General features: G+C 53.9%; 1 protein-coding gene across 6 annotated transcripts; it reads left to right on the top strand.

The window, feature by feature from the left end:
- Positions 1-244: 244 nt before the first annotated feature.
- Positions 245-24,186, top strand: ARAP3 (ArfGAP with RhoGAP domain, ankyrin repeat and PH domain 3). 6 transcript variants are annotated; one of them, XM_012536922.3, is made up of 33 exons: positions 245-379; positions 2,048-2,559; positions 2,671-2,732; positions 2,838-2,949; positions 6,737-6,937; positions 7,083-7,152; positions 7,424-7,544; positions 7,634-7,818; positions 7,899-8,005; positions 8,237-8,436; positions 8,535-8,620; positions 8,781-8,963; positions 9,049-9,184; positions 9,803-9,919; positions 10,371-10,518; positions 10,626-10,728; positions 12,575-12,794; positions 13,483-13,546; positions 13,793-13,956; positions 16,313-16,525; positions 16,796-16,901; positions 17,988-18,135; positions 18,479-18,547; positions 19,231-19,305; positions 19,404-19,518; positions 21,129-21,257; positions 21,337-21,470; positions 21,708-21,790; positions 21,887-21,922; positions 22,058-22,121; positions 22,222-22,359; positions 22,562-22,600; positions 23,145-24,186. In XM_012536922.3, exons 2-33 carry the CDS (start codon positions 2,267-2,269, stop codon positions 23,628-23,630), a joined length of 4,407 nt encoding a protein of 1,468 aa, XP_012392376.2. In that variant the 5' UTR covers positions 245-379; positions 2,048-2,266; the 3' UTR covers positions 23,631-24,186. The 6 variants fall into 6 exon arrangements, with proteins under 6 accessions (XP_012392376.2, XP_033262465.2, XP_033262466.1 ...); XM_004280231.4 differs by having other exon boundaries at positions 277-379; positions 2,016-2,559; XM_049708619.1 differs by lacking the exon at positions 22,562-22,600 and having other exon boundaries at positions 277-379; positions 2,016-2,559.
- The last annotated feature ends 1,566 nt before the right edge of the window (positions 24,187-25,752 follow it).

Below are 25,752 nucleotides of genomic sequence, written 5' to 3' on the forward strand. Positions count from 1 at the left end.
CAAAGCTGTCCCCCGCAGCACTCTCCTCTCTCTGGTTCTACCCCAGTCCCCATCTCCGTCTGCTCTCTGCCTTTTTGTCCTGCTCTCTAAGGCTGTCTCGGCCTCCAACCCTGTTCCGGTCCCCCCCTTTCTTGGCCCCTCAAGGGGCTGAGCTTGCCAGGCTGCGAGATAAGCGCAGCGGTTGGGTAAGGAGCCCAAACCTTTTGGAGGCCGCCGCTTGCACAAGGAGTGGCCGGGGCCCCGCCGAGGGAACCGACGAGCGGGGCGGGGCTGGGCCCCGTCGGGGGAGGGCTGAGGGGAGGCGGGGCCGGCGCGGCAGGACCCGGAGCCTACGGCAGCGCGTCGGGCACCTGGGAGCCGACTGCAGCCGCTTAGTGAGGTGAGGACCCCCGCGCCCCTGGGCCCCTGCCTCCCAGACTCCTCCCCATCACCTCCTCGAGAGCGTTCGTGGGATCCCCGGCCCGCTCCGCGCCGGGGGCCCTCCCCTCTCCCTCTCCCCGCCGCAACCGCCCCTCCCTCGGGTTGCCGGTCTCTGCCCCCTCCCTCCTTGCCCCCTCCCTCGTCGTAGCCGGAGCTGCTCCGCGCGGCCTGGCCCGCCCCCCCGCACTCCTGCCCCGCGCACCTCCTAGTTCCCAGTCCCATGCCCTCGAGTCGGGCCTGAGTCACCGGGAAACTGGACTCTGAGTCAGGGCGGGAGGCGCAGCACCCCGGCCCTAGCTTGGGGAGGGGCTCGGCCACAGAGAGGCAGAGAGGCCAGAGCTGATGCTGGGGCGAGAGGGAGTCCTGGCCGGGACCCCGCAGGAGAGAAACTGGGAGAGAGCCGCCAGGGCAGAGGCAGAGACAGAAACCTAGAGCCAGTTTCATGTGGCCAGAGACACAGATGAAACCGAACATCTAGTTAAAATTGGAGACGGAGGCAGGGAGAGGCTTAATGACAGAGAGCAAAACAAGGAGAGGGACCAAGATGGATTTAGAGGTAGAGATGGAGATGGAGATGGAGTGGGGTAGGGACAGGGACAGGGTAGAGATAAAACTCAGGGAGACAGAATCCAAGGTAGGTCTAGGCAGTAGAGCAGGGTCAGGGTCAGGCTGGTGGAATGGGACAGAGCCTCAGAGACCTGAGTCCAAAGGCATGAGCAGGGCGAAGGAGGACTTGGAGAGAGCAGAGGTAGGGGGATGTCATTTCACATTGTGAGTTCCTGCAGGGTGGGTGCTCCTGTTTGCACACACGTGTGTGAGAAGATGCTGCAGAGTGAAGACCCTGGTGTACCCCTGGTCCCTCATCTCTCTGACTCAGTTCTCTGCCCCATCCTCACTCCCCAAGTGGCCTCTGCTCAGATGTCGGTACTGCTTAGAGCTCTCTGGGCAGCCTGACCAAGGGAGGCAGGATGTGGGGGCAGCCAGAGCCGGAGGGAAAGGAAGGAAGTCTGAGCAGAGACAATAGGTGGAAGGGGAGGGGGAACTGGGAACGTCCAGGATTAGGATGGCCCGAGCCTGTACCTCAGCTCTGGAAACCAGCGGGAGTGGGATCTGCATCTCCCCTCTCCTCTTGTGCCACAGCTGCCCTATCCCCACGCTGTGCCACAGCAGGATTAGGGCACATCGTGGGCCCTTCCTCCCCACCATCCCCCCTTCACCCTGCAGGGGCAGGGTTCCGGCCTCTTGTCCCAGACTTACTTAGTTGAACGTGCAGTAATGCAGAGGCAGAGCTTTGACCCAGACACAGGGTGGGCAGGAGCTAAGGGACCAACACTGCCATCGATAAGCCAACTTGCTGTGAGCCCTGGGAAAGCCTCTTCCCCTCCCTGGGCCTCAGTTTCCTCATCTGCAAATGAAGGGGTTCACCTGCAATGAGAAAGCATGTTCTGGGATGGCTCTGCCCCCGGATTACAGGCCTCTGGTCATTCTTTTTTGGAGGAAGACTGGAGTCTGGTACCCCTGTCCAGGCCTCAGACTTTGGCACAGGGAGGGGGAATCTCAGCCTGAGCCCTCCCTTCACCTGCCCCTCCCCCCAGCAATGGCCTGAGCCCCCATGGCTGCCCCTCAGGACCTGGACATCGCTGTGTGGCTGGCCACGGTGCACCTGGAGCAGTATGCAGACGTGTTCCGGCGGCATGGCCTGGCTACAGCGGGTGCAGCCCGGGGCCTGGGCCACGAGGAGCTGAGGCAATTGGGCATCAACGCCACAGGGCATCGGAAACGCATTCTGCGCCTGCTGCAGGCGGGAACGGCAGAGGGCTCCCCGGATCCCCAGCTGGGAAGTGCCATGGAGCCACCGCCCAGCCCAGCCCCCCAGGCGCAGCCCCCCAAGCCTGTGCCTAAGCCCAGGACGGTATTTGGGGGGCTCAGTGGCTCCACCACCACCCAGAGGCCTGGGTTGAGTCCAGCTCTCTGGAGACCAGAAGCATCCAAGAGCCCAGAGCCCAGCCCGAGGTCCCCTCCTGTCCCTCAGAGGTCCTCCTCTGAGCAGCCTTCAGCCTTGAATACTGTGGAGATGATGCCCAACGCCATCTACTTCGGCTTGGACTTAAGAGGCGGGGCACAGACAGCTCAGGACACGTGAGTGGATTTGGCTCCCTGGGGATCCCATGCGGGGGGCAGGGAGGAACAGGGCATGAGGGCTTGTCCTTCCTTCTCTTTCCTTTAATGACACTAGCCCTTTCCCCTAAGGGCCCCAGACAGCTCCCAGACAACTGCCCCCACTCCTGCCCTCAGGCCCACAACGGGCACAGGTAGGTGGGTTATCATGGGTTGGGGGAAGAGGGGCAGTGCCCTTCAGGACGTCAGACACTCTCACCTGACCTCTTCCCTGTCTCCCCTTTTTTTCCTCCTGCCAGTGCACATCATGGACCCTGGTTGCCTGTACTATGGTGTCCAGCCTGTGGGGGTCCCAGGGGTCCCCGACAGAAGAGAAGGCAGAGCTATCTGTCAGGAAAGGGCTGAACACAGGTGAGTGGTCCATAGCATGATGATGGCAGGAAGAGGGGCAGCTTGAGGAGCGGTTGAGCTGGTGGTGGCCGTGTTTCCCGTTATTTGTCAAATGTGCATTGAGTGTCCACTGTGTGCCAGCCGGGTTCTTGAGGTACAGGATGAATATGACAGACCCAGTCCCCCATGAGGGAGCTTGTGACTCAGTGGGGACAGACAGGAAATAAAACAGGTAGACAAAGAAATGGATGTATGATTTAAAATAGGGAGCAGTGCCTTTCATTCCTTCATTTAATTATCTTTATTGAGCACCTACTGAATGCCGGATATCGTTGTAGATACTTGGGATAGATCAGAAATCCCTGCCCTTGTGGGGAGATAGTTAATTAACAACAGATATAATAAATGAGCTACACCATACGTTAAAAGGTGATAAGTGCCATGGAAAAAATCAAACCGGGTTAGAGGGCTGGGATGGAGTGAGGGGGAAGTGGACTGCAGTTTTTCATGAAGAGTTGCCATTATTAAGAGGATGACATTCAAGCCAAAACTTGAAGGAGGGGACGTAGTTAGCCCTCTTCTAAGAGAAGAGTGTTGCAGGCGGGAAGAGTGGCCAGAATAGAGGCTTTAAAGAGGCCAGTTGCCCACAGGGATCCAGGAGTGATGACAGGGTCGGCCGGGCTGGGGCAGAGTGGGGCAGGGTGGGAAGAGTTGGGGGAGACGCTGCCATCAGAGCTGTAAACGGAGCCAGATGGGTAGGACCTTGTAGGGACTTGCTTTTACTCTAAGTGAAATGGGAAGGCAGCCGCTGGAAGGTTTTTCGGTTTTTTGTTTTTTTTTTTTTTTGCGATACACGGGCCTCTCACTGTTGTGGCCTCTTCTGTTGTGGAGCACAGGCTCCGGACGCGCAGGCTCAGCGGCCACGGCTCACGGGCCCAGCCGCTCCGCGGCATGTGGGATCTTCCCGGACCTGGGCACGAACCCGTGTCCCCTGCATCGGCAGGTGGACTCTCAACCACTGCGCCACCAGGGAAGCCCCGGAAAGGTTTTGACTTACATTTTAAGAATCCCTCTGGTTGCTGTGTTGGGCATGGTCTGTAGGGGGCAAAAGCAGAAGCAGAGAGACTAGTTAGGAGGTTCTTGCAGTGATCTAGGTGAGACATCTCAGGCTAGTGTGATGGGAGTGGAGATGGTGAGAAGTGGTTGGTTTGTGTTGTATTTTGAAGGCGAACCGTCCTGGTAAATTGAGGTGTGAGAGAAAAGAGCAGTCAAGAATGACTTCAGGGGTTCTGGTCTGAGCCTGTACTGTCCGTTGTGGTGGCCAGTAAACAAGTGTGGTTGCTGAACGCATGAAACGTGGCTAGTCTGGTGTGAGCTGTGCTGTAACTATGAAACAACCACATTTCAAAGATTTAGTTCCACAGCACTGTTCTGAGCAACTGGAAGTCCCTCGAGTTGCCATGGTCGGAGATGGGGAGGACTGGGCATAAAGCAGAGGTAGGTGGGGGGCAGATTAGGCGTTCAGTTTTAGATGTGTTGGATTTGAGGTGTGTACTATACACCCAAGAAGAGGTGGCAAATAGGCCACTGGATATACAAGTCTGGAGTGTGGGGAAGAGGTCCGAGCTGCAGATCCAGATTTGTGAGTCGTCAGCATGTGGATGGGTGTATGTAGCTGTGAGCGAGTGTTGACAGAGCAGAGAACCAAGCACACTCCAGTATCAAGAGGTTTGGGAGAAGAAGGACAATCAGCAAAACAGGCTGAAAAGAAATGGTTAGTGAAGCAGAGGGAAAAGCAGGAGAAGTTGATGCCACAGGAGCTAAGTGAAGAAAATGTACAAGGAGGAGGGAGAGGTCAGCTATGTCAGATGCTGCTGAGAGGTTGGGTAAGTTGAGGGCTGAGAATTGACCGCTGGAACTGGTAACACGGAGGTCACTCGGGACCTTGACAAGTGCTGAGGATGAAAGCTGGATCAGAGTGGGCTCAAGAGAGAACGGAAGGAGAGGAGTTGCAAATGTGAAGACAACATTTTTTGAGGAGTTTTTCTGCAAAGAAGAGCAGAGAGTTGGAGTGGTTACTGAGAGTAGAAGTGGAGTCAAGAAGGGGGTTTTTATAGCATAGAATGCTACGTATGTTCATAGGTGAATAGGGATGACCTGGTAGAGAGGGAGAACTAGCTGATGTAGGGGAGAGAAAAGAGAGAAAGTCTGGAGCGATGTCGTTGTGTAGGTGAGGGGACTAGGATCAAGTGCTCAGAGGACGGACCGGCTTTATACAGGGCTATTTATTCCAGTACCGGGAGGAAGGCAGTGTGTGTGTGAAATGGGGCAGATGAGGCACTGGGAGTCTGCGGGGATTCTCGTCTGATGGCTTCAGTTTCTCAGTGAAGTAGGAAACAAACGGGGTAGAGGTTCTCAACCTCAGCGGCACTACCTCCTGGGGAACTTTTTTTTTTTTTTTACCGGTATACGGGCCTCTCACTGTTGTGGCCTCTCCCATTGCGGAGCACAGGCTCCGGATGCGCAGGCTCAGCAGCCATGGCTCACGGGCCCAGCCGCTCCGCGGCATGTGGGATCTTCCCGGACCTGGGCACGAACCTGTGTGCCCTGCATCGGCAGGCGGACTCTCAACCACTGCGCCACCAGGGAAGCCCCCTGGGGAACTTTTAAAACAACAGGTGCCTGGGCCTCATTCCCAGAGACTCAAATTTAAGTGTCTGGTGTGGGGCTCATATACAGGTATTTTTAAGTTTCCTGGGTGATTCTGTGCAGCTGAGGTAAGGAACCACTGGAAAGTGATAGAGAATAATAGAAGACTTTCTGAGAAGGAACACTCGAAGGATGAGAAGAAGCAGCCCAGGGGAGCGTGCTCTAGGCAGAGGGAACACCGTGTGCAAAGGCTCTGAACTGGGGAAGAGAATGTGGCTGGACTGTAGTAAGCCAAGGTGAGGGCGATACAGGGTGAGGTCAGGGGAGTCGCCACGGGTCTCACTGTACAAAGTCTTGCAGCCCCTGGTAAGGAATTTCAATTTATCCTAAGTGCAGATGGGAAGTCATTGTAGAGGTTCATGCTTGTGAGTGAAATGCTCTCATTTGCATTGTTAAAAGAGCACTCTGGTGTCAGTGGGAGAACGGATGTTTGGTGGGAGGGTGCGAGTGGAAACAGGTGACCAGTTAGGCGATTCCCTTCACCTCGGTGAGAACTGATGGAAGCTTGGTCCCCGGAGAGAAAGGCAAGAACTTTCTGGAGCAAGAACCAGTCAGGCTTATTGATGAGATATGGGCAACTGTGGCAGAAAGCCATCTACTCAGCCCTTCCCCAAATTTTCTGCCAAGTAATCCTAATGGCAGAGGCGAAGGACTGAAATTTTTTGTTTGTTTGTTTTTTTGGGTTTTTTTTTTTTTTTTTTTTTTTTGTGGTACGTGGGCCTCTCACTGCTGTGGCCTCTCCCGTTGCGGAGCACAGGCTCCGGATGCGCAGGCTCAGCGGCCATGGCCCACGGGCCCAGCCGCTCCACGGCATGTGAGATCTTCCCGGACCGGCGCACGAACCCATGTCCCCTGCATTGGCAGGCGGACTCTCAACCGCTGCGCCACCAGGGTAAGCCCAGACTGAAAGTTTTCAAATGCAAAGTCCAAGTGTGCTCGGGGAAGAAGCTCCATGCTAGTGTTTTGGGTTCTCAACCTCCCTGTTCCCCTGTTTGAAAAGCAGATCCAGTACCTGCCAGGCATTCCACTAGGCGCTGAGGGTGGGGCTGTCCAGGGAACTGGGTCTAATGTGTGTCCCTCTCTGTCTTGGCCCCCACAGGCTCAGCAGGCAGGATCTGGAGGCACGAGAGGACGCTGGCTATGCCAGCCTTGAGCTGCCGGGGGATTCCACCCTCTCACTGCCCGCCCTGGACGCGGAGACCAACGATGACCTCATTTCACCCTATGCCAGCTTCTCCTCCACGGCAGACCGCCCCACGCCCCTGCTCAGTGGCTGGCTAGACAAGCTCTCCCCTCAGGGGTGGGGCTGCTGGGAAGGGCAGGGGAGGGGGGCGCGGGAGGCTGCGTGGTGGTGGTGGAGGTCAGGCCCCAAGTGCTCCCAGCTCCTAGGACGCCCCGGGATGCAGCTTCCACCACTTACTGGTCTCGGCCCTTGCCTTCCCCAGAAACTACGTCTTCCAGAGGCGCTTTGTGCAGTTCAATGGGAGGAGTCTGATGTACTTTGGCAGCGATAAGGTGGGTCCGGGAGATGCTACATGGGGCCTGGGGAAAGGGAGAGGGAGAGGGAGGGCTGAGGGAGGCTCAGGACTGGAAGGCCAGTCCCCCCCTGGTGGGGGAGGCAGGTACCGTATGACTGGTGTCAGCATCTAAAGGAGCTCGGTTAGCAGCTGTACCCCACTGCTTGCGGAATGAGTGCTGATCTCATTAAAAGTTGGCACTGGCCCCCCCGGGGTCAGCGCACGTGGCTGAGTTCCTGTCCCCATGGGCCAATGGTCTGTCCCTCCAGGACCCCTTCCCCAAGGGTGTGATCCCTCTGACAGCCATCGAGATGACCCGCAGCAGCAAGGACAACAAGTTCCAGGTCGTCACTGGCCAGAGGGTGTTCGTGTTCCGCACAGAGAGCGAGGGTGAGGGCCAGGGCCTCCCGGGCCAGGGCAGGGCTGGGGAGGCCAGGTAAGCACACAGCCGGCTGACCCTCTTCCCTGTCCCCCGCCAGCTCAGCGGGACACGTGGTGCTCCACGATGCAATCCTGCTTGAAGGAGCAGCGCCTCCTGGGCCACCCCCGGCCCCCACAGCCACCCCGACCCCTTCGCACGGGCATGCTGGAGCTGCGTGGGCACAAGGCCAAGGTGTTTGCTGCGTTGAGCCCCGGAGAGCTGGCCCTGTACAAGAGTGAGCAGGTGAGGAGGGCTGGGCTGGGGCCGAGGGGCCTGACCTATAGCCCATTCTGGCCTCACTGTGCCTGCCCCGACCCTGCCAGGCCTTCTCTCTGGGCATCGGGATCTGCTTCATTGAACTGCAAGGCTGCAGCGTCCGGGAGACCAAGAGTCGCAGCTTCGACCTGCTCACACCACATCGCTGCTTCAGGTGGGGCCCAGACTGGCAGGAGGCAAGGCTCGGGGAGAGACATTGGTGGGGGCACAGGGGTGCAGAGGACCCGGGACCTCCTCAGTAGGATTCAGTGGGTGTGCACTGACAGGAGGCCAGTGAACAGGGTCAAGGATGTCAGGAAGGTCTGGGCTGGCCCACATGTGGCCAGGGGGATGGAACAGGTCGGGGGGTATGTCCATGCCCACGGACTGGCTGTCCACCCCTCAGCTTCACAGCCGAGTCTGGGGGGGCTCGGCAGAGCTGGGCGGCCGCTCTGCAGGAAGCAGTAACCGAGACCCTGTCTGACTACGAGGTGGCTGAGAAGATCTGGTCCAATCGGGCAAACCGGCACTGTGCGGACTGTGAGGCCTCCCGCCCGGACTGGGCCGCTGTCAACCTGGGGGTGGTCATCTGCAAGCAGTGCGCAGGTGAGGGCTGGAGCCTGTAGCTGAAATGGGGAGAAGGAGGGATTTGGGGGCAGGAGGGCTCAGGGTGCCCCTGCCACATGCCCTTCACACCCTAACAGGTCAGCACCGGGCCCTGGGTTCTGGGATCTCCAAGGTGCAGAGCCTGAAGCTGGACACAAGTGTCTGGAGTAATGAGATAGTGCAGGTGAGGAGTCTGAAGAGGAAGAAAGTGTGTGTGGGGGGCCGGGGTTGCGGATGGAAGGAGAGCATGCAGAAAAGGCCTTGGGTCCTGCTTGGGGCAGGATTGGAATGTCTGGGGACTCTTGAGTTCCTGTCACTTGCCTCTGCCCCTTGTCATCCTACAGTTGTTCATTGTCCTGGGAAATGATCGTGCCAACCGCTTCTGGGCTGGAGCGCTACCCCCAGGTGAAGGGCTGCATCCAGATAGCACCCCTGGCCCTCGGGGAGAGTTCATCTCCCGGAAGTACCGGCTAGGTCTCTTCCGGAAACCCCACCCTCAGTATCCAGATCATAGCCAGCTTCTCCAGGTAGGAGGGAGGGCCGGGGCTGACGGGGAGGGGGGAAAGCAGTCTCTGAGTTGAAATGCCTAAACTTGCAGTGTTCTCCCTGTAGGCACTATGTGCAGCTGTGGCAGGACCCAACCTGCTAAAGAACATGACCCAGCTCCTCTGCGTCGAGGCTTTTGAGGGAGAGGAGCCCTGGTCCCCTCCAGCCCTCGATGGCAGCTTCCCTGGTCTCCTGCCCGCAGGTAATCCCCACCAATGCCTCCTCTCTCTCCCTGCAAGAACTCCCAGCCCCGACCTGAGCCTTGGTTCTTCCGGGGGGCGGGGGGAGGGGCAATTACCTCTCACCCAGCCCATCACAATGGTCCAGCCTGGGCAGTTTCCCAACCCTCCAGGTCCTCCAGGTCCTATTTCTTGATGTTATGAAATGACCACTGTCTGGAATGGATCTGGAGGTTTGAGGTGTTACTGCTGGCCTACCCCTGATGGGATCAACCAGTAGGCCGGGTCCCACCTCCCCAGGGGTAGTCTGATCATAGAAATGGTCATGTTATAGAGGCTGGTCTCCAGTAGTCGTGCCAAAGGGGCCAAGACACTTGCAGGATGGCCCATGCTCTGAGGCCTCCACCCAGAGCTGACTTGTGGTGGGGACAGACAGTGGGCAAGGCCTGGCTTGGAAGCCTCGTCACTCCCTGCCACCCTCTTTTCTAATCTAGGTGGTGAGATGTCCCCACTGGGCTCTACTTGGCCATGCTGCCAATGGAGTTGGGTCCCACTGTCTTGCTTGATTCAATCCCTTCCCAAGGAGGTCAGGCCGTCCCATTACACTGGCTTGACCTGACCACTTCTTCTTCCCCTTGCAGACCCCTCCCCTGGCGTGTACAATGAGGTGGTGGTGCCTGCCACTTACAGCAGCTTCCTGTACTGTGGTCCCGTTAGCAACAAAGCTGGACCGCCACCCCCTCGCAGGGGCCGAGATGGTGAGAAGGGAGGGCAGAAACTCTCTGGGATGCGAGGAGGTGGGCAGAAACCAGGATGGGAATGGGTGTTCCATAGAGGGACAGGGAGGAGAGGACGGGGATGGGACATGCCTTGGAGTGGGCTGGGTGCCAGGAGTCAGAGAGGGACCATGGCAGGTGGCAGCATTGGGTGATGGTTGAGAGGCTGTGCTTTGAAGTCAGACTGTGGAGGTCAAATTCCAACTCTGCTACTTTCTACCCATGTGACTTGGGCAAGCTACCCAAATTCTGAGCCCCAGTTTCTCCTTCTGCAAAACAGGAGTGAATGTAAAACCCACCTCATAGAGCCGTGAAGATTACGTGAGATCATACACAGGCAGAGGGCTTGGCATAGAATAAATATCTGGTAAATGGGAATTCTGACAGTGGGGACAGAGGTCAGCCGCCTGCTGACCATCAGTTTCCTTCTTAGCTCCCCCCCGACTGTGGTGCGTGCTGGGTGCGGCTCTGGAAATGTTTGTGTCAGAAAGCAGCCCTGAACCCCTCAACCTCATCCAGCCCCAGGATGTCGTATGTCTGGGTGTGAACCCCCCACCCACTGACCCAGGTGACCTCGACAGGTAACACCCACCATGTTCCCTGAACTCCCCTTTTCCCTTCCTGAGCCTGAGCCTGCCAACCCCCTCACTCACCCCCATTCTCCGCCTGGACCTCATCTTCTCTCCAGGTTCCCCTTTTCCTTTGAGCTCGTCCTCACTGGGGGGAGGATCCAGCATTTTGGCACAGATGGAGCCGAGAGTCTGGAGGCCTGGACCAGCGCCGTGGGCAAGGTGAGATAGCCGAGACCCCCTCCCTGACAGCTCATGGTTTCCCTGTCCCCACCTGCCCCCATCCTGTCCTCTCTTATTCCTACAGCCACTCCTACCCCTTCCACTAACAGCTAAGGTTGACTGAGCACTTATTCTGTACCAGGCCCTGTGTTAAACGCTGCCCACTCAATGTCTCAGTTAAATTTCACAACAACCCTCAGAGGTAAGGATTATTAATACTTCACACCTAAAGAACTCAGAGGTTGTGAAGTCACGTGGTCAAGGTCACAGAGCTAGGAGGCAGCAGAGCACAGGACGAAAATCAGGCCTCTGTCTCCAAAGCTCATGGGCCAAACCTCACTGTGCTGGGCCTCTTCCCACAGAGAGGCTGCCTCTGACTCCCACTCCCTTCCCCCAACCCTCAGATCTCCAAGTCCACAGGCAAAGCTGCCTTCATCTGTTCCACCTTCTCCATTCCCAGGGAAGCCACTGTCTCTCCACCCTGCATCCCCTCTGTGGCATTAAAAGTTCAGGCGCGAGAGTCAGATATCCTGGGACTTGAGTCCTCCAACTCTCACATGTGAGCTCTTCCATGTGAGTAGAGTGCTGTAAAAGACCCCACCCCCTAGCGTTGAGGATTAAGTGACACGCGAGGCCTACACTGCCCGGCACGCAGCAAGCCCTCCACCTGTGGGTGTTGAGGTAGTAATGGCAATGATGATGACAATCGCTCCCATCCTTAAACAGCTTTTCCTCCAGCCCTGCTCCACCTTCAACTCACCATCCTGGCGCCCTCCTGACAACTCCTTAGAAAGTTGTGTGCTCTGGCAGCCTGCAGTTCCTCCTTAACCCCTTGTGGCTGCCCCCCTCTGCCATACTCTTCTGAGCTGCTACCCTGCAGGTGGCTGGTGACCTGCCCTTGGTAAAGTCCAAGGGCCTCCTTCTGGCCTCACCAGGTAGTCTCTGCATCTCACACTCCTCTGTGGGAAATGCTCCCCTGCTTTGGCTTCTGACCCCACTCTCCTGGTTTGCCTGTAACTCCTCACACCAAGAAGTTATCTCCATATCCTCTAAGGGCTTTGTCATGGCCCTCCCAGCCAGGTCCAAGTCTCTTCGTATTATCTACTCTCCAAAAATCTAGCCCATCCTTTAAGGCAGTGCTACCCCAAGTGTGGTCTGTTAACCCATCCTGGCCCAGGGACTCTGTTATGGCCCATGACAGCTTAAGTACAGGGCTTGAGTCAGCATTTAGAGTCTTTCATAGCAATTTGACAGAGAGATTTTATGTGTGCAATCTAATTTTAAAACTTGGGGGCTTATTTTGTAATTCTTCTCATTTCATTTTTCTAGTAATTCATTTTGTTGCTTTTTAATGAAAGTGTTGGTTCGTGACAGATTGGAAAATTTTTTTAAAACTCCCTGTTCCTTCACCGCAAGTAGCTTGAGAAGCACTGCTTTGAGGTTCACCTCGAATAGTCCTTTCTCCATGAAGCCTCTGCCCGGCCCCAAGAGGGTGGGACTTCCCGGGGCCTCGTGACTCTTCGGTTACAGCATGTAGCTACCCATTCCGCCTTCCCCTACATCCCAATTAAGGGCATAAGGCTGCCTGCCACACAGGGATCTTCTCTGGGTTGGCTGGAGCAAATCAAATTGAATTGCATTTCTTTCTTGTTTTTCTCCATCCATCTCCTGTCTCCTTCACCGGTCTTTCCTTCATTCTCTCCCCATCCCTTTCATTCCTCTGTTTCCTTGGCTTTCTCTCCATGTTTTTCTCTGCCTTTCCCTATCCCTCTCACTCTTACTTCTCTCCCCTACTCCTTGTCTCTTTCCCTATTTTCCTCTCTCCCCTTGTCCTCCTGCCTCACAGTGGTTCTCCCCACTGAGCTGTCACCAGCTGCTGGGCCCTGGGCTGCTGCGGCTGGGCCGCCTGTGGCTGCGGTCCCCTTCCCATACTGCCCTGGCCCCTGGCCTCTGGCTGTCTGGGTTCGGACTTCTTCGTGGAGATCACCTCTTCCTGTGCCCAGCATCGGGCCCGGGCCCCCCGGCCCCCGAGGACATGGTTCATCTGCGCCGGCTACAGGAGATCAGTGAGCAGGGCTGGGGGCAGGGATGAAGGGTGGCTATGGGGAGTTAGGGTGGGTAGTGGACCTTCATCTATTTGGGGGTCCCTATGGGAGACAGCAGGAATAGTGGATTCAGGCACAAGTTCTGGCGTCAAATTGCCCAGATTTAGACCCCCACCTCCATCACTTCCTGGCTGTGTGACCTTGGACAAGTTACTTAACCTCTCTGTGCTTTAGTTGCCTCATCTTCACAACAGGCACAATATTAGGGTTGTAATGAGTTTCAAATAAGGCAATGCATGTAAAACACTTATCACAGAGCCTGTCAGGAGGCATCTTGTAGGTATTCAATAAATGTTATTTGTTATAAATGTTATTGTTATTATTATTTGGAGTTGCTTGCTTGTTGGGAACTGGGAGAAGGGACTGGGAATTCTCATTTCCTCTTAAAAGAGGAACAGTGTAGGATAGTGTTTTGAGGTTTTGGAGACAAACTTGAGTTCTATTTTATAGCAGGTAATCTGAGGCAAGTTACTTAACCTCTCTGAGCTTATGTGTAAAATGGGGATAAAAATATGTAACTCACAGGATTTATTGCAGTATTGTTTGTAAGGCTCCTAGCATGGAACCTACGTACCTTAAATACTTAATAAATATTAGTCACTATGATGAAGACGACAACGATGATAATGTCCAATGATTCTCCTCCCAGGTGTGGTCTCAGCCACTGACACCCCAGACAAGAAAGAGCATTTGGTTCTGGTGGAGACAGGAAGGTAAGTCTTGCCACTACCCTTGACTCTGGGCCCCCCTTTCTAGAGCACAGCTCACACCCTCCACCCTGGCCTGCTGGACCACTGCCCACTTCCTCAAAGTCACTTCCCTAGTTCAGGGGCCCTGTCTGGGTTGGGTGTTGTTGCCCCCTGCTGGTGTCTCTGGGAGGTCTGGTCCTTGTGCTCCTGGGCCTCTTAGTCGGAGGACTCCTCTGGAGCTGGCTCTGACTCAGGTCTCTTGGGTCTCAGGACACTGTATCTGCAGGCAGAGGGCCGGCTAGACTTCTCAGCATGGAACGCGGCCATTGCCGGGGCAGCCGGCGGGGGAGGCACAGGGCTGCAGGAGCAGCAGATGAGCCGGGGTGACATCCCCATCATTGTGGATGCCTGCATCAGTTTTGTCACTCAGCATGGTGAGTGGGTACTGGCTGACACCGAGTGGGGGATGGGGAACGTGGGCGCAGCGGGGGGGCAGGTATTTGCCCTGTGTGTGTGTGATCTGCCTTCAAAAGCTTTGCCTCCAGAGACTGCAGCCTGACAGCAACAACTGTATGACCCTTGGCAAGCTGCTTTGCTTTTGTGAGCCTCAGTTCCCTCATCTTTAAAATGGGGCTACTAACAGCGTCATCTTCCAAGATAGTTGTGATAGTGAGATAACACATGTAAAGCATTTAGTGCAGGACCTGGCAGGTAGTGAAGTGTTCCAAGGCAGCTGTTACTGGGGCGTGGGCATGGAATGAGGGTGGCACTGAGTTGTGACTGGAGATGCAGAGCCATGGAGAACAAAGAGGGGGCAGCTACAAGGCAAGAGCCACGCTGTGCAGCAAAATCCTTGGGGCTCTGAGCAGAATTATTCTGTGTGGGAGGTTTTCCAGCCATAAAGGATCAGCTATGCAAGGGGTTCCCAGAATTCTTTGTGAGTTTTTGGCCTCCGTTTTATTTTCTTTCCCAAGTAAGGACTAAGTTGAATCTCTTTTCCCCGCAAACCCTCTTTAGAAGGCTGGGCTCTTGAGAAGGAAAATTCACAGAAAACTAAGGAGGACAGTCAAGGGGAAAAAGGCACATCCATGCACCGACAAGTAGTTGTGCTTACTACACGGACAAGGGATAGTCAGTGGCTAAAGACATTCTCCACGCCTTGGCAGTAGCCTCGTGCACTGACTTCCCCCACTCGCTAGACCCCTATCCCCTTCCCAGCCTCCCTCGTGTTCATAAGAGGATTGAAGTAGGAGGCCCAGTGAAAAAGCCCTGGGGAAAGTGTGGGTGTTCTTCCCTGCTCCTCCACAGTTCCTGCACTGCCACTCTTCGTTCAGCAAATGTTTATTGAGCTGCTCCCCTGTGCCAGACACGGGGGATATGGCAGTGAACGAGGAAGGTTATATGAAGCTCAGAGACTGGTGGGAGAGATGGGTAATAATTAAGAAAACAAATACAGTCAGTTCTCGTGATTCACAGTACTTATATTCTATAAAGTCACTGAAAGGACTGGATCAATGAATGCTGAACCGTTGCCCCAGTGGAAATACAGGGTTAGGTTCCTGGGAAACTCTGGTCATATTTTCATTAATTGATCAATATGTAACTTTGTTTTATGTGTCTTTCTGTTTAAAGACACTTTTTTTTTAAGCTTCCATCTTTTTTTTTCCTCTTTTTTTTTAAAGCGAAGTATAGTTAATTCATAATGTTGAATGTGTTAGTTTCAAATATATGGCAAAGTGATTCAGTTTTATATATATATATATTCTTTTCCATTATAGTTATTATAAGATATTGAGTATAGTTCCAAGCTTTCATCTTTAAAAAAAATTTTTTTTGAAGTATAATATTAGATAAATTACAAGGGTACAATATAGTGATTCACAATTTTTGAAGTTTATAGTCCATTTATAGTTATTCTAAAATATTTGCTGTCTTCCCTGTGTTGTACAATATATTCTTATAGCTTATTTTATACCAAATAGTTTGTACCTCTTACTCCCCTACCCCTATACTGCCCCTCCCCCATTCCTTCTCATCACTGGTAACCACTAGTTTGTTCTCTGTATCTGTGAGTCTGCTTTAAAGATACTTTATTTAATATAAATTGTTGATTCGTTAATTTTGACCTCACAGCCAGCAATACTCAGCAACTCATGCCTAAACAAAGTTTATCTGACACATGTATTTTCTCAACAAGGCACATCAGAGCCTTCTTGTGCTTAGGAACACTAGACAGCACTTCAGCACTACACTTGGGGGCGAGTTTAAACCGTGAAATCCCCCCCCCAAAAGAAGCACAAGATGCAAAAAATGTGACTTTAACTATACCACGAAATGATACTTGTTTACCATATGAGGCCTTAGCTAGAAACATGTCCATCAGGCAACTCAAAATTTTCTCCACTTGGGCATGTTCACAAGTGACTGCAAAGTGCCACAAGTATTGATTCGGGGGCTCCAAATAAACTTTAGCAAGTAGATGAATTCATAAGTATAGAAACTGAATAACGAGGCCTGAGTGTAATGTGATTTCAGAGTGCTATTTAAAGATCAAAGTGGGGGAGGGGAGAAAGAGAGAGAGTGAAGGGTGCTGCTGTGTGATTAGGCAAGGACCTTCTGATGATGAGGGCTGGAGCAGGGACCTGAGAAGCAAGACCACAGAAGCCGATTTCTTCCTCTCTGACCCTCCTACCTCCAATAGCCACATACCATGAGGGTGACAGACAGGATGGTGGGTGGGTTGTGGCAGGTCTTTGGGCAGCGGTGAGCTGAGATGATGGCCGTTCTCAGGGCTCCGGCTGGAGGGCGTATACCGGAAAGGGGGTGCCCGCGCCCGCAGCCTGCGGCTCCTGGCTGAGTTTCGGCGGGATGCCCGGTCAGTGAAGCTCCGACCAGGGGAGCACTTTGTGGAGGATGTCACTGACACGCTCAAACGCTTCTTTCGAGAGCTTGATGACCCTGTGACCTCTGCTCGGTTGCTGCCTCGCTGGAGGGAGGCTGCCGGTAGGTGCTCCCAAGATCCCTAAGAACTCCTCACCGACAACCAAGACCCAACCAGGAACTCCACCCACCCCACCAGAATCCCTGAGCCTCCCCTGTGGGATTGGGCGGCCGCCCTCCCCAATACTCCTCCACTGGAAGATCACCCAGGGACTCAGCTCAAGGCAAGGTGGGAAGGGGGCAGAAACACATCCATCCTGGGTTTGTTTCTCTAAAAATCCCTCTACTCTTCCTTCCCTGACCCTCTCCAACCCTTCCCCATCCCATCCCCAGAGCTGCCCCAGAAGAACCAGCGCCTGGAGAAATACAAAGAAGTGATTGGCTGCCTGCCACGGGTCAACCGCCGCACGCTGGCCACCCTCATTGGGCATCTCTATCGGTCAGTACAGCCAGACCCCCTGCAGGCTTCCTCCCTGACCCTTCATCACCTCTGTCCAACCCCCTGGCTTACATTCACATATTCATCCCACAGATAATTGTTAAGTGAAGGTATCACAACGTAAAGGCTCACAGCGTGGACTTTGGAGTCAGACAGACCTAGGCCTTAATCCAGCTCCACTATTCTAGCGCATGACTTTATTTTTTTATTTATTTTGGCCACACCGCGCGGCCTGCGGGATTTTAGTTCCCCAACCAGGGACTGAACCCAGGCCCTTGGCGGTGAAAGCTCAGAGTCCTAACCACTGGACCGCCAGGAAATTCCCTAGCGTGTGGCTTTAGAGAAGTTATTTGCTGTCTCTGAGCCTCAGTTTCCTCATTTGTAACAGGAAGATGGTATAAGGAATAGTATCCACCTCATAGGTTATACGAGATTTAAATGAGATGATCTTTGTAAGCTTCTTACTACAGCACCTGGCATGTATGTAGTAAGCATTCAGAAATGGTGAGCAATCAGTATTATTTTGTTTTATTTATTATTCTATGCCAGGCAAAGATTAGATGTTGAAGACACAAAGAAGAATAAGATGCACACCTACCTTTACCAGTCTATTGGGGAGACAGAATTTTAAATGATTCCAGGGTGAGCCTCAGCTCTGTTGTACTGATTACACTATATCACAGGGACTGGACAACTATGGCCTATGGGCCAGATCCAGCCCATTACTTGCTTTTGTAAATAAAGTTTTGTACATAAAATATAAAGTCATGCCCATTCATTTATATATTTTCAATGGTTCCTTTCAACCTACACAGCAGACTGTATAGCCTGAAAGCCTAAAATATTTACTCTCTGTCCCCTTACATAAAAAGTTTGCTGACCCCTATTTATAAGTCTGTCTCTCCCCTAGACTGGGAGCTCTTAGAGCCAGGGTTTTGTCTAACTCACTGCCGTATCCCAAGCGCTTAGCTCAGGGCCTGGCATACAGTAGAGACTCAATAACCTTTTGCTGAATGAAGGGAGGGGTCGATGAACAAGTGAGTGGAAGCTCACTGCATTCCTCATGACCCTCACACCCCTCTGCAGGGTGCAAAAGTGTGCGGCTCTAAACCAGATGTGCACGCGGAACCTGGCCCTGCTATTTGCACCCAGCGTGTTCCAGACGGATGGGCGGGGGGAGCACGAGGTGCGGGTGCTGCAGGAACTCATTGACGGCTACATCTCTGTGTTTGATGTAAGCTTTCCCAACCCCTGATCTACAGTCCCTCTTCCTGGACTCTGGATCCTGCTCACCCTAGCAAAGGCCCAGCCTAGCCCTCTGAAGGCCTTCCACATCAGGGACCACCTCCCAGAGCCCTGGGCCCCAATCTCCTGTAACTATGCTCCTAACACGCTTGCCCCACTGGTTCTTAGCTCTTCTGGCCTCTAACCCTCTCCTACAGGTGCTCTGGTCTTGCACATCTCTCCCTGCTTCCCTCCTTTCCCGGCAGCCCCCCCCCCCAATGCGCACACACACACACACACACACACACACACACACACACACACACCCCTTCACCCTTTTGGCTCTTCCACAGATCGACCCTGACCAGGTAGCTCAGATTGACTTGGAGGTCAGTCTTATCACCACTTGGAAGGATGTGCAGGTAACTTGTCCTGACCCTAGACTCCCGAGTGGGCCAGGAGGGGACATCAGGACAGGAAGGTGACCTTCTGCTTCTGGACACTGGCCCTCAGTTCTTTGGGACACAGGAAACCCAAGGAGAGGAGTGCTTTGGGGAGGGGGTTTGGTTTAGGATTTGCTCCATTTATTCCACCATGAGGATTCTTTACAAAAGGGTGGCAGGAGCACTTCAGTTTCATGTGTAAGAGATCCAAGGAAGGGTTAGCTAAGTTAGACAAATAGGTGAGAAGAATAACAAATACAGTAGCAAACAGCTGAGGACTAATTATATTCCAAGCACCTGTACTCTCACTTTAGCATCACCCAACTCCAGGAGGTAGGTAGTCCCATTTTTTCAAAGAAACTGAGGTTTGGAGGGTCACTTACTCAAGGTTGTACTGTAGCAAGTGGCAGAGTTGGAACCCAGACAGTCTGACTCCAAACCTGTCTTCCCAAGCACAGCTGCACTGCCTTGGGAAGCTCTGTACACAGTTCCGCCATGCCTGGAGATTTTTCTCTTTGAAGGACCTGAGCGATGTTTGGAATGAGGGTTGGGAGGAGGCTTCTGTGGTGGGGAGAAGCACTCGTGAGGCAACCCGAGGAGTCCTCTGACCTTGATTCTTTGCACCGTCTGGGTCCTCCTGATTTCTTTACCCCTCCCCTCAGCTGTCCCAGGCTGGAGACCTCATCATGGAGGTTTTTATAGAGCAGCAGCTCCCAGACAACTGTGTCACCCTGAAGGTCAGTCCTGAGGGGACAGGAGGGGAGATGAGAGGATGGTGGGGGGCAGGGGCAATGGCCTGACCGGCACGGGTCCTTTGCTCTTGCCCTGACCCCAGGTGTCCCCAACACTGACTGCCGAGGAGCTGACTAACCAGGTACTGGAGATTCGGGGGACGGCAGCCGGGATGGACTTGTGGGTGACGTTTGAGATTCGAGAGCGTGGGGAGCTTGGTGAGTATGACCGTGCATGTGCGCATGCACGTGTGGTACGGGGTGAAAGTCACCAAGACTTATGTGTTACCAGATATGCAGTTGTCCACTTGCTCTTTCTCAGTGCTGTCTGCCCTCTTGGCTTTTGTGGACCCCACAGAACCTTGGTTTCCCTTCCACCTCAAAGGAGGCTTCTCTTTCTCCTTTGCCCAGACTCCAAATGCTGGAGGGATCCAGGGCTCAGTCCTCAACCCTCTTCCTTTCTCTGTCTACATTTTTTCCTTGGATGAGCTCATCCATTCCCGTGGCTCTAAATGCCATTAATAAGCTGGCCCCCAAATGTTTATGTGTGACCCAGACCTCTCCTCTGAGCTCCGGACTCACATATCCAGCTGGCTACTTGACACATCCACTTGTACATCTTATAGCATCTCACATTTAAAACGTCTAAGACCAGGACTTCCCTGGCAGTCCAGTGGTTAAGACTCCATACCACCACTGGAGGGGCTGCGGGTTTGCTCCCTGGTTGGGGAACTGAGATCCCACAAGCCGCCTGGCACGGCCAAAAAAAAAAATGAAAAAAAAAAAAAAAAAAGTCTAAGACCAAACTCAGTTCCCAGTCCCCTCCCCTAACAAAATGCCCAAGCCATTTCCTAGTTTCCCTAACTCGGTCAGTGCACCAGCATTCACCCAGTTATCAAGGACAGACACTTGGGAGTCTTCTGGGACTCCTTCCTTTCCTCCATCTTCATACACAATGGGCAACTAGTCCTCTTGAGTCATTTCGAATCTATCACCTCCATCTCCATCGTTACCACCAACCTAGTTGAAATCACCATGATCTTTCTACTTCCCAGCATTAACCACTAAAATGTACAGCCCGGGAAAGGGCATAGCTGGCCAATGTTCCCTTCTCGCCCCCCAACAATCCATTTTCCGCGCAGCAGTCAATGAGCATTTCAAGCATAAATCATCATGCTATTCGCATGGTTAAACCCTTCCAATGGTTTCCCATTGAACTTAAAATAAAATTCAAACCCCTTATTATAGCCCACAAGACCCTGAATGTCTGGCCCTTGCCTATTTCTCAGACCTCGTCTCACATAACGTATTCTCTTTGATTGAGCCACACTGACTGTTTAGTTCCTCAAGCACATCTTTCTGACTCAGGCCCTTTGGTGTTGCATTTTGTCACGCCTGAAGTCTTCTTCCCCCGATCTCAGTGTGGCTTGTTCTTCCCAATCCTTAGGTCCTCTGAGTCTCATCTTCAAATGCCTCCTCTGAAAGGCTTTGCCTGGTCACCCTGTCTTAGTAGCTGCCCTGTTACTGTCTCTCAGCTTCTTATTGCTTCTTTCAGAATAATGGTTTGTCTTTAGTTACCTCATTTACTTATCTGTTATTCTCTGCTCCCTCGCCAGGCTGTGGGCTTTGTGAAGGCAGGCTGTGTGTTTCATGCTCCCCACTGTATCCCCAGGGCAGCCCAGCACCTGGCACAGTCAGTGCTAAATAATGTCTGTGGCTGGATGGTGGAATGGACGAATGAATGAATGAGCGACTGGTGGGCGAGGAGGGGGGCGCTCCAGGCTGTGGATCGATATCTGGTTGATACCTACCCTCATCTTGCCCCTTAGAGCGGCCACTGCACCCCAAGGAAAGGGTCCTAGAGCAGGCCCTACAATGGTGCCAGCTCCCAGAGCCCTGCTCGGCCTCCCTGCTCTTGAGAAAAGTCTCCCTGGCCCATGCCGGCTGCCTCTTCACAGGTGAGCCTCCTGCTTCAGCCCAGCACCTCCCAGGCCTCTTTCAGGGAGCCTCCACCTAGCCCTGCCCATCTGTGCCCAGGTATCCGCCGTGAGAGCCCACGGGTGGGCCTGTTGCGGTGTCGGGAAGAACCGCCCCGCCTGCTGGGAAACCGCTTCCAGGAGAGATTCTTTCTGCTGCGTGGCCGCTGCCTGCTGCTGCTCAAGGAGAAGAAGGTGGGCCCTAGGCGAGCAGGGAGGGATGCTGGGTGGCCGTGTGGGAGGAGCCCTGACGGCACTGACCCTGTCACTCCACAGCCCATGTTCTCATCAATCTCATTGCTTCCCTGGCCCTTTGACTTCTGTGACCCTTTGACCTCACACAACCCCAGTGCTTCCATGACTTCTTGACCTCCTTAACCACGATCCTTCTCTCTCACCTCTCAACCTCACTGACTGCCTTCGCGTTGTCAGAGCTCTAAACCAGAACGGGAGTGGCCTTTGGAAGGTGCCAAGGTCTACCTGGGAATCCGCAAGAAGTTCAAGCCTCCCACCCCGTGAGTTTTTTTCCCCAGTCCACACTTCTAGAGCCTTCCTGCTGCCACCCTGCTGGCCTTTCCGATCACCCATCTCTGTTCTCCTTTGCCTCTCAGGTGGGGCTTCACGTTGATCCTGGAGAAGATGCACCTGTGAGTACCTCCCAGCCTGGCTTCTCCTGTGGCCCAGTCAGGCTCCCTGTCCTCTACCTTCTCGCTTTTTCTATCTTCCATCCCTCTAGCTGTGACCCCTTCCCCTCCTGCTGATTCCCCTCTGATCACCCCCAGCTACCTGTCCTGCACAGGCGAGGATGAGATGTGGGACTGGGCCACCAGCATCCTCAAAGCCCAGGTGAGGGGAAAGAGAGAGCTGAGGGGTAGGTCTGTGGACTCAGCACTAACCCTCAGCACCTCCCATGCCCACCAGTGCCATCCCCTCACCCTCTCTCCAGCATGATGACCAGCAGCCAGTGGTCTTACGACGCCGTTCCTCCTCTGACCTCGCCCGTCAGAAGTTTGGCACCATGCCTTTGCTGCCCATCCGTGGGGATGACAGTGGGGCCACCCTCCTCTCTGCCAATCAGACCCTGGTGAGGTCCCCCTAGCCTGCCCCAACCCCTCCGGGTCCCTGCTCACGCCCTTGCCACACTGCAGAAAGGAGTGGCGTGCCTGCCAGCCTGGTGCCCCCTCTGCCTTCTCTATGCCCCAATCTCTACACCTGCCTCCTGTTGCCAGGCCTCACTGTGTCTCTGTGTCTCTCCCTCCCTGCCTCCCCACCCCACCTGTGCCCAGCGGCGACTTCACAACCGGAGGACCCTGTCCATGTTCTTTGTGAGTACTGTGCCTGCTCCAGTTGTGTGCCTGTCAACCCTGTGTCCCTGTGTTCCTCTGTGCTGCCTGAGCCGGTGTGCTCTCTGTATTTGTCCTGATGCAGACCATCATTGAGTGTGTGTGTGTGTGTGTGTGTGTGTGAGAGAGAGAGAGAGAGAGAGAGAGTGTGTGTGTATTGGGACCAAAAGGAATGAGGAAAACAAGGGATGGTAGGATGCGGTGAGGAAAGGGGAAAGTGGTCACAGGATCTGAGAAATAGAAGGGAAGTGGTTACGTGAATGCATTTTGGAGTCAGACAGACCTGGGTTCAAGCCCCAGCACCACCTTTTACTTAACTGTGTGATCTTGGGCAACTTACTTAACCCCTCTGTACCTCAGCTCACTCACCTGCAGTGTAACCATCATACAGGGTTGTTTTTGACATCATACATGCAAAGTATTTTGCAGCATCTGGTAAAGAGGAAGAGCTCAATAAATGTTAGCGATTAATAATCTGGTAACTCTAACTCTGTGCCTGCCTCTGGTTACCCCCATTTCCATCCAGCCGATGAAGTCATCCCAGGGGTCTGTGGAGGAGCAAGAGGAACTGGAGGAGCCTGTGTACGAGGAGCCGGTATATGAGGAAGTGGGGGCCTTCCCCGAGCTGACCGAAGACACCTCCACCTCCTTCTCCATCACACCGGAGCGGACAGCCAAGCCAGAGACCCCACTGGCCAGCCAGCGGTCCTTTGATCAGTCTCCTCTGCCCAAAGCAGGCCCCCTGGGCTGGGAGGAGAGACCACCTGAGCCCCCTCCGGGGCCCCCTTCAAAGAGCAGCCCCCAGTCACGTGGGTCCCTGGAGGAGCAGCTGCTCCAGGAGCTCAGCAGCCTCATCCTGAGGAAGGGAGAGACCACCGTAGGCCTGGGCAGCCCCTCTCAGCCCTCCAGCCCCCAGCCCCCGAGCCCCAATGGCCTTCCAACACAGACACCTGGCTTCCCCACCCAAGCTCCCTGCACTTCCAGTCCATCCCCCAGCCAGCCCCTCACATGACCCTGGGACCAGCAGTCTGAGGGGTAGGTAACCAAAGGCCCAAGCTCTCCCCATGGCAGACCCTGCTGGGAGCATCCTTTGCCCTGGTTGATAAGACTCTAGAAGCCAGTATAGTGCTGTGGAAGGAGAACAGGGCCGAGAGCTCCCGAGGCTGCGTCCTGCTCAGAGAAAGGCAGGTCGTGGTGCCTCTCTGGGCCTCCACTGACTTACCTGTACCATGAAGTAACTGAAATAAGGAGAATGGTGAATCTCAAACTGTTTCTCAGAGCTGTAAGCCCCACATAGTTTCCCTCGAGAAGGGCAGCTTCCGCTCTATGTATTTGATATGTAGGGGTTCTATGAGAGATCTTGGGTTTGAAAAGAATGGTTTTATGCATTAACAAAAAAAAGATTTGGAAGGCACAGATTTGAATGATCTCCAAGTTTATCCTACCCCACCTTCAACATTCAGAGACTACAGTGAAGCCCCAGAGTGGGGAGGTTGATTAGGGCTGGGAACTGGGGCAAAGAGGAGCCAGAAAGGATGCGTCACTGTTAATAAACCTTGGAACAAAAAGACTGCCATTTTTTACTTCATTCATTCAAATATTCACCAGATATATATATATATATATATATATATATATTTTTTTTTTTTTTTTTTTTTTTTTTGCGGTACACGGGCCTCTCACTGTTGTGGCCTCTCCCGTTGCGGAGCACAGGTTCCGGACGCGCAGGCTCAGCGGCCATGGCTCATGGGCCCAGCAGCTCTGCGGCATGTGGGATCCTCCTGGACCGGGGCACGAACCCGTGTCCCCTGCATCGGCAGGTGGACGCTCAACCACTGCGCCACCAGGGAAGCCCCAACAGATATATATTGAACACCTAATTGGTGCCAGCTATTGAGGATATAGTGTGAACAAAAGAGATGGGGGTCCTTGCTTTAAGGGGAACAGAATATGCACACACAAACAAAGGGCTGTGAAGAAACTAAACCAAAGTGATGTGCTTGTGGAGGTGACATTTGGGCTGGGTGGAGGGTAAAGGTAAGAAGCCAGGCATGTGGAGTGCTGGGAGGAGGAGCACTCCAGAAGGAAAGGGAAGGCAATAGGCATGAAGGCTCTGCAACAGGAAGGGAGTTGTCATGTTGGGGGAAGAGCAAGGAGGCTGGAGTGGCTGGAGCACAGTGAGTGGGGAGCTGGACAAGAGGGGGAAAGACTGGCAGGGACCCAGTGATGAACAGCCTTGTGGGCCATGATTTTATTCTGAAGCAATTGAGGAGTCTTAGGGAAGAGAGGGATGAGATTTTGCTTCCTTTGAACAAAAAGATCAATCACTCTGGCTGTTTTCTGAACAATGAGTTGTAGGGGGAAGACTGGAAGCAAGGAGGCCAGATATCAGACCAGGAGACTGATAATGGGGACTTGGACCAGGTTGGTGGTTCTGGAAATTGAGGGAAGTTGATCAATGGGAGATAGAACCTATAGGCCTTGCTGATGGATGGAAGGTGGGGGTAGGAGGAAGGGTACATAGACTCTGGCTTTCTGACTCTCCTAAGTGGATGGAGAATGGTTCCATCTAGTATGTTACCTGGGGGAGGTGACTGGGGAAGGATCAGGTAGAAGGAGCCGTTTGAAAGTTTGAGGTACCTATTTAGATGAAGTGGTGGTGTCAGGTGAGCTGTTGGAAATGTGAATCTGGAGTTTGGGCCACAGATATCTGCCTTTTCCAAGTCGGGGGTGTAGTGAGGAGGTGTGGGCCATGGATAGGTGAGGAGGATGAGGAAAGTGTGTGTGCAGACCCTCAGAAAGCAGTGCCAGGGCGGGGATAGGGGGTATGTCCTGGGGTGTAGAACCTTAAGGGCAGGCCCTAAAGCCGATAGGGGCTTTCTGGGTTGCAAGTCCCCACTCTCATCTCCCAGCTCTCATCTCCCAGCTCACGCCCACTCCATTGGCCCTGTCTTTTCCTCTGGTACTGGTTCCTTCCTGGCTCCAGGCGTCTTTCTCACCCTCACTCACGCAGGCTTTTCCAGTTCAGTGGGAATTAGGAAAAGGTCTGGGATCAGCCCTGTTTCTCTCATCACACGCATCTGCGCTCAGGCATCCAGTGATTCAGTTTCCCTGGTTACAGATTTGAGTTCCTC

The sequence above is a fragment of the Orcinus orca genome, chromosome 3 (genome assembly GCF_937001465.1).
Source record: "Orcinus orca chromosome 3, mOrcOrc1.1, whole genome shotgun sequence".
NCBI lineage: Eukaryota > Metazoa > Chordata > Mammalia > Artiodactyla > Delphinidae > Orcinus > Orcinus orca.

Coding starts and splice junctions, on each gene's coding strand:
- ARAP3 (XM_004280231.4), top strand. CDS start 2,033: ATGGCTGCCCCTCAGGACCTGGACATCGCTGTGTGGCTGGCCACGGTG. Junction 7,545..7,633: donor GTTCCGCACAGAGAGCGAGG/GTGAGGGCCAGG, acceptor GTCCCCCGCCAG/CTCAGCGGGACACGTGGTGC. Junction 21,923..22,057: donor ATCCTGGAGAAGATGCACCT/GTGAGTACCTCC, acceptor GATCACCCCCAG/CTACCTGTCCTGCACAGGCG.